The 11359-nt window shown below is 41.7% G+C and overlaps 1 protein-coding gene and 1 non-coding gene across 2 annotated transcripts; one reads left to right on the forward strand and one right to left on the reverse strand.

Moving 5' to 3' along the window:
* The first annotated feature begins 306 nt into the window (after positions 1-306).
* Positions 307-377, forward strand: trnag-gcc (transfer RNA glycine (anticodon GCC)). The gene has a single exon. It is a non-coding gene; the product is annotated as a tRNA-Gly (tRNA).
* Positions 378-1102: 725 nt separating this feature from the next.
* tnfaip6 (tumor necrosis factor, alpha-induced protein 6) lies at positions 1103-10250 on the reverse strand. Its single transcript, XM_071483265.1, has 6 exons — positions 9965-10250; positions 8284-8421; positions 6946-7107; positions 1657-1885; positions 1430-1470; positions 1103-1346 (listed from the first exon to the last, which is right to left on the reverse strand). The coding sequence occupies exons 1-6, from the start codon at positions 10062-10064 to the stop codon at positions 1234-1236; spliced, it is 783 nt and encodes a 260-aa protein (XP_071339366.1). The 5' UTR covers positions 10065-10250; the 3' UTR covers positions 1103-1233.
* Positions 10251-11359: the final 1109 nt, after the last annotated feature.

An 11359-nucleotide genomic window follows, 5' to 3' on the forward strand; every position in this document is an offset into this window, starting at 1 on the left:
TCGACAGGCGATCAAATGACAACGTGATTGAAGTCCGTATTTCGCTGGTTTGGGAATTGCCAGAAACCTTTGTTATGATGTAAGTTCATAACTCAAAAATATATAACCTACATCTAGTCGTTTGAAAGTGGAAGAGTCACATATTGTAACTTTAAGGCTGGGACCGACATGTGGGCGTGAAGCTGCGTGTACCTGCAGCTCACTCCCTCACTGAGTGCAGCAGAGCCGGGCGCGTGCACGGACCAGCTGGCCAGATGCTTGTGGTGACGTGGCGCAGGGAGCAGGCCACGTGAGCAGGTCACGACAGCATTGGTGGTTCAGTGGTAGAATTCTCGCCTGCCACGCGGGAGGCCCGGGTTCGATTCCCGGCCAATGCAGCGCACCTTTTCTTTCCCCAGTTCAGAGTCCTGACAGTGCATCACACTTTTTGGGATAATTGAACTTTACTGTAATCGTTTGATTGTGATTTTTTTTTTGTAATTATAAGAATTACTGGTTACAACCGGGATCTAATCTCTACTGGCATTCAGAAATTTGTAGTAGAAAACATGAGCAGGTACCTGAGTGGGTCCTTTGAAGCTGCTAAAGTTTTCATCAAAACCAGTCTTGCACTTGGTTACTCATAGTACAAGTATCTGAAATAAAACCACAGAATGTAATATTTCAAACGGTGAAAAGTAGCCTACAACATCAATTTTGCAAAAGTTGTAATATAACATCTTTGTTTCAATATGTATGCAATGATTTCACTTAAATAATTTCAAATAAATTAAAATGAATTTAGAAATGTCCGTGGCACTCAGTTGTCTTTGTAAGAACAAATAACTTCTAGATGTGATATGAAAGGGCACCGATGGATCATAAAAGATGCAGAAAGAAGTCACTAAAACACAGAAGCAACAGTGTTAACCTCAGTGACTATTCACACAGTACCATGGTCATGGTTGCTGTGGCTGTGAAAGATTGTGCAGCATGAAAGTCTGGGACAGGCTAATGGGAATAAGCAGAAACCAGATTTATTTTCTATAAAGTAGGTTTAGCCTCAGGACAAGTGCAGATTAAGTCGGGATTGTGTCTAAGAGCAACACCAGAAACTGCAACATGATTTACTGACCTTGTTTATTTGACAGAATTATTACTTTAATGAGCTATAAACACTCATTCATTACAGTAAAACGAGGTAACCAACAACATTATAAATACAGCAACAGGATTACATCAGTGTATTAAACATTAGTCAGTGACATTCTGTGAGAACAGAGATGCATTAAAGGCAGTATATTGTAACTGGAAGCCCCCGGCTGTGACTGAGGCATCAGAGAGGAACTTTAACGTCATCACGTTTCCTGTAAAACAAAAATATAAAATCCATCAGTATGAAAAATCTTTCCTCGTGGTAAAGTAGAAATATTGGATGTTGACATCTCACCTGTGCTGATGATATCATCAGGTAAATAATCGCCACAGAACCTGTAAACAAACAGATTTGATTTTCTCCCTCTCTCTCTTGAATATCATGTTTTTTTAACTGCTAGTTGGTTTTGATGGGCTTTCTCACTATTTTCTGCCATTTTACAGACAAAATTATTTCTTGATAAATTGAAAAAAGTTGTTGGTTATTTAGTCGCAGCCCTGATAAACAACAGTGGTCCTCACCTGCCAGCAAAGCCTGAGACATCGTCGTAGCTGTCGTACACATCCAGGTAATCTGCAATACACGCGGTGTCGTCCTCCACGTCAAACTCCAGGAAGCGGAGGCGGATCCTCTGGCCCAGGCGGACACGGATGTGCCAGTAGCAGATCTGTTCATCCTGGTACTCCTCAGGGAAACCGGGAGACTGAATGATCTTTTGCTGATCTGTCAGCACTCCACCACACTCCTTGGCTGTAAGACACATGAGCAACATGTAGAGATTAGCCTTCAAATTCCAAACACATGTTTTAATGCTGAGTTTCTTCAATGCAGGTTCAGGACCCCATGTGAGGTCACTTTACATAGACAGATTGGGTAAAGCAAGATTTACAAGATCTGATAAAGATTACGGACTGCAGATCTGTTTTTGGACAATATAGTGGAGACAATATAAAGTACTGATACTCAAACTGCATAATAACACAGGGTCAGTCTGGTTCTGGACCTCCGGATTGTCCTGATTCAGACAGGTCAGATGTTGTGCTTCCTCCCAACAACTGAGCCAAACGGTGCTTTTTAGGATTAAGAACGGGGACATCATCTTGTGCCAAAGCAAGAGAAAGGACAGACAACTGCCAAATACCTTAATGAGATATTATGACTTTTTTATTGAGCTTGAACCTCAAGCTGGGAAGAAATCATTAACAGTTAGTTCTACCTTTTTGTATGCTTGTCTAACTTTGATTCAGTTCCAGGTTTTACTTGAAAAGTTGATTTAGCAGGCTGATGATACATGTGATAGATGCTCTCTTTATCCTGCACATCAGACTCCGAGGTTTTGTTCCTGCCCAGAGACAAGAGGTTATGTCTCGAGTTGTTATTATTGTCCTGAATGCCTGTCACTTAGGGAACCTGTGTTCTCTTGCTAACTGTGTTGAATGATTGCAGTTGACTACATCTCCAGTGTGAAGGTGAGACAACCTTACATCTCTAAATCTGAACTGACTGCATCTCACTTCCATCTTATATACACACAGTACACTGTATATATAGCCAATATTAAATTACCACAGGTGCATGATAACCACAGACACAGTTCATATCACTACAGTAAAAGGCAGCTCTGCACCAGTAGCAGCCGGGGACATGGATAAAGTTGGTGTCCATGTTCTCAGGCGTGGGATCGTACATGAGAAGTATTTTGGTTTGGGGGTCTGTCTGTTGCGTGTGAGCTCTGAATGAATTCAGAATAACCAGAAGAAATCCATTCGCTGAGTAAAGGAAATCAAACACACATGTTGAGGCTGGTGACAATGGCATCAAAAGCTTTTCCACCAGACGTCCTGGAGGGATATGAAAATGAATGTTGTTTGAAATCATTTCTCATTTGTGGGTCATTTAATCAGTAAGCTGACATCCATCACTGGGGTACACTTCAGCCAGAATGTCTGATTTGGACCGAGAGACGGCCTCCAGAGCTGATGAATGGATGACCAGGGGTTGTGAAACCATAACATTCACACAGCAGAGGATTACAGATGCACACAACTGATTCTTACATGAAACAGCTGCTCCCTCCTCTAACAATAAACCTTGAACCACATAAAGGTGAGGTGTAAGTTGTTAGGAGATGATATGACTTATTTCTCATTTAATGTCTTTTTTTTTAATGTCTCATTAGCAGTTTTGACATACAGTAGATTACATAGTTTGTCCACCAGAGAGCGCCTATGAGTTTATCAACTGTAAAATGTCCTGCTGAGTGCATAGATCAAATGCTTCAAACCCTGTGGGACACTGAGCTAAGAGCATCGATGGGGCGCTGAGAGGCACGGGATGGGACAGACAGCTTGCCTCGCGGTTGACCATCAGCTCGATTACAAGATCCAAACACAAGCTTTTTAACTGCAGCAACTTTAAGATACACATTGGAGATGGAATTACCGCGGCTGCTGGCACCAGATTTGCCCTCCAATTGATCCTCGTTGAAGGATTTAAAGTGTACTCATTCCAATTATTGGGCCTCGAAAGAGTCCTGAATTGTTATTTTGTCACTACCTTCCAGAGTCAGAAGTGGGTAATTTGCACGCCTACATCAAATTTTGATCACAAAAAATCAAGTGTTAATCTACCGTAATCAATATTTTATATGAGTCACAACTCCCCTCAGTTTATTGGATCGTTTGTTTATTAAATCACAACATCGTTTTGGTTCATTCCCACTGCTCCTATAAGTTTCATAACCAGATGTTGAAAAAATTCCACAGAGCCCTACCTGCTCAGCAGCAAACAGCAGACACACAGTGAGAGACCAGCAGGTGAACATGGTGGAGCATTTAGCAGCTTTAAGGATTGTATACTTTTCTAGGAGTTAGTGGAGACTGAAACAGACTAAGTGACTTCAACTCTGACACAACTCCAAATGAAATAATATGTTAGTGTTAATTTGTAGTTTGTTGCTGCCTCCAAATGACCCAGTTACTGCTGGTTTAAAAGATGCTTAAAATGAAAAAAAAACCCCACTCATTAGCCAGTATTTATCACAACACTGATGTTGGTGTTGGCCTTAAAAATCTCATGTTGGTCAGGCTTTATTTTGAAAGATTGGACAAACCCACTGCCTGTACCTTTTTTAACTGAATTAGCACAATAACCCAACTATACTGTACTGCTCAAAATAATATTCACCTTTCCATATACTGGCTGCAGAGTAAGAATTCCATTGCATAGTGTAACTGAATTGAAATTAAGCTTTAAATAAAATAGAGTAATGCATTATGAAATTTCGAGGTGTTTTTCCTCATGTTGTATTCACTCATGCTGCTGTAAACCGTATAAACCACCTGTGACAGACTTAAACACTGACCCCTGAACATTCACACTTGGCTACTTCTTGAACAACGATAATTACCATAGCCATCTTCTGTATTCAATATGTTTTCATGCCTGCAGGCCGGTGACAGCCAGAGCCAGAGCCATATTGTTTTCGGGTTGTCTGTCCGTCCCATCCTCGTGGACACGATATCTCAGGATGGAACTTCTTCAAATTTGGCACAAACATTAGATTTTGAAGGTTCTAGTGACCTTGCAAAATACTTTTTAGCCATAACTCAAGACTTCTCAGTAATTATGACAAAACTTCACACAAATGGTTCATATTTTATGACTCTGGATAAACAGGGATGTAATCTGAAACTAGTCTCAGTGGTGGAGGCGTACAACTGTGAGGCAGTAATTCCAGTTACTTTGTGTACTGTATGCATTGATGGATTACTGAATGGGTGTACTAGGCTCAGGCCCAGGGGCCCTGGGACGGAGTATGAAGGTATGAAGTGACTGTTTGGTTTTCCTATTTCTTGAGACAAAAACTGCAAAGAGATGAAAACTGAAGACAAAGACAAGGTGTTCTAAAAAGAGATGTGAAATGACCAAAAAGAGACACAAGCTGTCAACGAGTTGAAAACTCACCACAAGGAGACAAAACGAATACAAAGAGATGTAAATGACCACAAAGCTACACAGACACAAAATAACAAATAGTTTGTAGTTGTTTTGTATGCATGTGTGGTCCATTTTCTCATACTCTGTCTGTGACTGTTTGTTTTTTCACTTGTCAGCCATATAGAAGACAAATTCCCATCACTTTGTAATGGACAATAAAGTTTTTCCGATGCTGGATTTATATTTTTTGTAACTCACTGACAAGACAAGATAAATTCAGAAAACTACCAGTTTTGCAGGGAGTTTGGTTGTGTGTTACTATTATTGCTTTGAACTGCTTTTTCAGGTTCACTCACACGTAAATATTCAACTGTTAAATATCTGAAAGGCTCAAAATGAATTAGCCAGATACTGAAATCTTTGTCACATTAACGTCCCACTCCGTTGTTAAGACGCTGGTGAATCATTGGGGTGTGGTGGTCTTTAAAACCACTCACTCAGGCCAGCTTTGGTTATCACTCAATAACTCCACCAACATCTTATCCAGACTGATGTTCTTACTTCCTCCTGGTTTATTCTAGGCCTGAACGTGATAACTCACAGGGTGGGACTGAGATTGTGGTGTTGAGTCAAGACCGAAACAAACAACAGTCCTGCTCTCACTGTGGTCTCACTCTGTGCTGGTTTAGTTCTCTGTCGGCCCTTCCGTTCGACTTCAAACAGCTGTGATGACAAAACCCTCAGTGAGTCTGTGGAGCCTCAGACTTGATGACTACTTAACCTGTGGGACCCGGGTCTCCCCTCCCCGACTGGAACTCATGACCCTGACACTTGACCACAGCCACACAGTCATCATTTACACTTAAAACCACCCGAGACCTCCCTGGTAATAGTGAAAGAAGTACTGAGATATTATACTTGAATGAAAGTATCAGTGCCACAAATACTACAAGTCCTGTGTTCAAAATTTTACTTAACATGTGAGTAAACATTCAGACGTATTAGCATTAAAATGTGCTAATGTGCTAATAATATTCAAACTTCATTGAACAGCTCAGTATAATATGAAAGGGGTTGCTCATGAGCCCACTCAGAATAATAACCCAGGCCCACATCTTTGTGGATGCTTTGCCTGATGTCCGGTCATTGTGGCGTCCAAATTCATTTTTCAGCAATCAACCCAATTTTCAGGCAGTTGGACGCTAACAAATTTATAAAGCGATAATGTCAAGATTTAAAAATTACGCAGAATCTCCCTTTCAGATAATTATAGCATCATATTATCTAAATAAAGCTGTCAAGTAAAGGCAGTGGAGTAGAAGTAAATCTCAACCACATGTTGGCAGCAAAAAAATGTAAACACAACCCTGACTTCACCTTGTAAAGTGATAATGGCCAATCTGTTACCTACTCACACATCCTGCACATACAGAGCAACATCAGCATCCATTTAAAGTTGTACCTGACAAATGTGAGGGAGGGAAATATCTGTCTCTTTGGCTGCTAAATGCTCCACTATGTTACCTACGTAGCTAGTCTCTAACTCACTGTTCAGCGCTGAGCAGGTAGTGGATGGCAGGGTTTTAGAGACTTTTCTCTGAAAACTGCTGCCAGAGCAGACAAACTAAAACAATGAAAGCAATGAAAACAGAAAGACGTTAAAGTGCTCCATAGAACCTGAGGGGAGCTGCAGAGCTGGGTGATAATTCTCTGTTGGTTTTTCACTACAAGCAACAACATTTACATTACATTCAAGCTGTTGTCATAAAAAAATAAAATAAAATACTGGGTATGTATGCATGTGTGTTTGTATAAATGTAAATGTATAATATAAGCCACTCTTTACCACTTTGTATAAAACATGTACTCACAGTTTGGGTTGTAGCAGTACACATCCCATTTCTCGCTTTTATTCAGCCTGTATCCGTAGTCGATGATGCCAATCTTCCCGAAACCACAGTTGGCACCAGCTTTGACGATGGGGTAACCAACACGTCCTCTGTCGAACCATCCAGCTGCACACACATGGAAACCTGAGCAAGAGAAGAAAAACGCCTGTTTTTCAAGGGCACAATTACCACTGGAGATGGCTCCTTTCTTTTTAACTCTTTTTTGTTTTTGTCACACTTTTTTCAGGTTGATTTTCAAACTAAAACATCACTTAACATTGTCCACTGACTTTACAGCAGCAAAAGCTGATAGAAATGTAGATATTGCTATTTCAGGAGACACTCCTATGTGTCGTATCAGAGGGTTGAAAAAAACGACCTGTGTGGTTGTTGAGGTCGGAGGAGCTGTTGACCTACAGACACGGCTCAGGGCTGAAAAAGACACAGAATACTTCTGTGATTTGAACTGATCTACACTTAATACTCTCCTGAAAAGAAAAGAAAATTGAACACGAGTCAAAGACAAGAAAGTGGAGCACAGGAGTCTTTGTAGTAAACATGCAAATAAAGTTAGAAAGTACTATGTATCAACTCTGCCTACAGGGCCCCTTCACAGAAAAACCCTGGATAAACCTTCTGCAACCCATCAAAAGTGGTTTTGTTTTATTGTGTTGTTTCTCTTATTTGTGGTGATGGGCTTAGGGTCTAGTGTAGAGTTACAATGAGCAGACCCCAGCCAGAACAGCCCAGATAACAGAGGGACCTCCAAGGCAGAGTGCAGTGGGGAAACTCAGCTGACAGGGAGGTGGATGGTGATGCCAGAGCCAGTGGCTGGATCCAGCCCCTGCGCCATGGGAACACTGATGTAAAACGGCCAAGAAGATGTTAACAGGTTGTTTTTTTTTAACAATACTCCTGGGACCGTTTAAGATCAGGCACAGAGTCATGCAACAGAGAAGCACTCGTGGAAAGAAGAGTTTCACTCGCTGCTTTCCACTGACCTTTACCCTGTGAACATATGAACCTCTTTTTCTACATGTTAAAAGCATTCCAGTGGGTTCAGACATGTCTCCCTACTGTTACATCAGAGACGTGTCTTCAGACGGTATGTTGATTTACTTCATGGGAGAACGGCAAGATAAACACAACCGGCTGATGGTGTAAACTAGTTATGCGACAGTATTAGGTTAATGGATCAAACAGCAGAGCGAGTATTGGCACTGACAGAGTCTATAATGAATTATGGTTTCCCTTCGTCATTGGCAGGAGCTCTGCATGCGTGCTGTATGTCTATGTGTTTGTGAGCGAGTTGCCGCAGACCTATTTGCCGAGCTGCCTCCAGTTGTTCGTAAGTGGCCAGACTCCCTCCCTCATACTTGCAGACAGCCTTGGCCTCTTTATATGTCAGTTGGTATCTCCCTTTGCGCGATTCCCGGTGGTAAACTCCAGCTGCTTGTTCTGCCGAAGAGAGAGAGAACAAAGAGAAAAAAGAAGCTGCTCACTGCATCTGAAAGAAAACCTGCCTGAGTTTCTGTGGTGAACCTTTTTTGTAGCAACCGCATTTACTTGTATCCAAGCTACTTGATACACTCTTCAAAGATGTGGCTTGACTTTTATAAGGTCCAAACACACATCCACGGGGCCATAGTCAAACTGGTGACACAGTTTTTAGCGAGAGAGGGAAGGTTCAATGGAGCCGAACATGAAACAGTGGAGGGGCAGATTAACTGAGTGACATTTTTCTTCATGTTGGAAGCTCACCAACAATGTGGTCACTTGCTCCCTGGCCTCCTCAGTGGGGAGTCCTCTGCTGATCCTGTTTTGGCTTTACGCACGCATGACTGCAAAACTAGGCAGAAAGCACTGAGAAAATTAGCTTCAGGTTGACATTTTGATTTGTTCTTCTTTTTGTTTGTTTTTCCCTAATTCAACTGTCATGCTGCAGGAGTCAGTTATAAATGATGTTGTGTATCACTGTTCACCACACTGTTACCTGGTTCTTAGCCTTATTTTGTGTGTGTCTGCTGCTGTTTTGTCCTCTTATGCTGCTGTCCCTCACAAATGAGGTTTCCAACCTCACTGGGACTTACCTGGTTAAATAAACAAAATATATGGCATACACTTTGCCCAATTCTGTATGGTACTTCACACACCAGTTAACGTATGTAACAACTTTTGCAAGAAGAGAGTGCAGCTGAATCTGCCATACCTGAGCACAAAGTGAACTAAATATGAGATAGAGGACAAAAGTTGCATGAATGGTTTAAAAAAAAAAGGAAATATAGTGCATGGGTTGCAGTAAGGTAAACTCATTAGCAATACGAAACACTTTCTGTTAGTGCAGCAGGCTTTCACTCTCACCTTGTAAAAACACAGAGAATGAGGTGTATGTCTGCAGCTTGTTTTATTCATATTTCATTATAATTGCTATGGGATTTGATGCTGTGCTGTTTATCTTACTCTAAAATTTAAGACTCACTCTGCTCCCAGAGCAACAGAAATCAGTTGATTTATCTGTTCTTGTGTTTGCACTTTGAAAAGCTGAGAAGATGAAGTCATTGCTCCCTGTTTACTGGCCTCATGCAGAACTCAGCCAGGTCATAAACATGCAGTTTGGCATTCAGAGAGGCTGCTGGACTGCTGCATATAGCCCATTAATCCTTCACGTTTCCTCACAATATCTCTTTATGTTAAGACAGTTTGTGCTGTGTTTGCAAAAACAGACACTTTTGCGGTTAATAACGTTTAAGCTGCAGCCTGATAATTCAATAAACTGCAGATTATACTGATTCTGATGAATAACAAAGTCCTGTGAGGAAAAAGAAATAAGTTCGATGACACTGAACATGTAAATATCATTGGTCGATATTCGATTATTTGTCTCCCGACTGGGTTTTCAGCTTCACCACAATGGAAAAATAAGGAGACGTTGTACCAGCGTGAGCGACATGTTTTCAAGATACAACGATTACAACAGCAAGGGGGGGAAAAAGTGATTTACCCAGCCATATTGAGTTGTGAAATATTCCGTTTTTGAAGCCCCATGCCTGCGCCTCCTCCAGCAGGAAGCCGAGAGTCCAGAGGAGAGCGAAGACGCGCATCCCGCAGCCGTCAGTGCGCAGCTGCTGTGTCCAGATGTTTCCCGGAGCTGCCTCCTCTGTCCGTCTGCCGCCTCCGGCTTTATATGCGGGAGAGGTGGGGAGTTACTGAGCGCGCTCACTCAACTCCTGCCTGTCAATTAACTGCAGCTAATGGAGACTATAGGTTTTGTTCAGATCCACCTTCAGTTCAGCAGGAAGTTCTCAGATCATTTAGCTACTTAGACATGAAATGGTAGAAATTCATGAATTTTTTCATTAATAACAAAAAATTGACTTGAGTATTAAAGTGTTGGCATAAAATATACTTGATGTACTACAAATAAAAGAATGTAATTATTAAATAAAGATTTAATACTTTATTGCCTTATCAAGATAGTTGTTAGAAATTTGGTTTGGTGAACTAAAAAACAAACAAAAAACAAAAACCAAACAAGCACTCCTACAGGGAACGTAAGCCCCACATCTCCAGGTCTCCTTTTGGCTCTGGTTTGGTCTCCACCAGCTGAGGAGCCCTTTAGCTGCTCCATTTCGTGTCTTTCCTCAGCAGCTAACTGTTGGTTGTTAACTTTGTCTGTCTGTCATTTGGTGTTGGGCGGGCAGTGGAAGCTGTGTTGAAGCCAGGTGAAACAGAATGAGGTCATGTGATGCAGTGAGCAGGCAGCTCTCTCAGAGGGCAGGAGGATGTAATCTCGTTTAATGGTGCACATTGTCAGACAGTATCTTCAGAGAGTATTCACAGCGTTATACTGTTGTTGTTCGTGTGAAAAATGCCACAAACAGCTGTGTAACAAAAAGAGGGCGCTGGTGAGGGAAGCACAGTCATTGGCTCCTGTCTCACCCAGCTGACCAATCACAGCCTGTAGTGGCTGTCTGACCACGTTACTTGTTCCACTCTTTAACATGTTGTCATGGTGAAAATACTGGATAATGGAGCTTAATGAATGTAAAGTTTTGAATGTAGGATCATTTCTTGTGTTGTGCTGATTTTATGTTTTAACAGAGGAAAGACCCCCCCCCCTCACAGCCCCCCCCACCCCCCCACAGAGTCTTCTCAGTATAGTTGCTCAACAACTAAGACCACAAGGAGGGCATTGTTTAGTAAAATGAATAATGCACATCATAACATGTGAGGTTGTTTCCAGATGTTAGGTGTCTCCCACAGCTTTAGCAGTGGTGTACACAACCAGGAACAGTCTGAGCGTGTTTTCCCAGCAGTTTGGAAATACACAAGGTAAGTTTCTTAACAGCATCCCCAGAGCTATCCGAGGCTCTTCTGGAGTCCTGAGCGGTATCTG

This window comes from Trachinotus anak, unplaced genomic scaffold (assembly GCF_046630095.1).
Source record: "Trachinotus anak isolate AG129_WGS33_773 ecotype Australia unplaced genomic scaffold, CSIRO_AGI_Tana_v1 ptg000001l, whole genome shotgun sequence".
Lineage (NCBI taxonomy): Eukaryota > Metazoa > Chordata > Actinopteri > Carangiformes > Carangidae > Trachinotus > Trachinotus anak.

What these genes read in the sequence shown, in the direction of transcription:
- tnfaip6 (XM_071483265.1), bottom strand. Translation starts at nt 10,064, where the DNA reads ATGCGCGTCTTCGCTCTCCTCTGGACTCTCGGCTTCCTGCTGGAGGAG. An exon ending in GGAGGCAGCTCGGCAAATAG is followed by an intron (nt 7,108 to 8,283) that starts GTCTGCGGCAAC and finishes TCTCTTGCTCAG; the next exon opens with GTTTCCATGTGTGTGCAGCT. An exon ending in TGATGATATCATCAGCACAG is followed by an intron (nt 1,347 to 1,429) that starts GTGAGATGTCAA and finishes TTTGTTTTACAG; the next exon opens with GAAACGTGATGACGTTAAAG.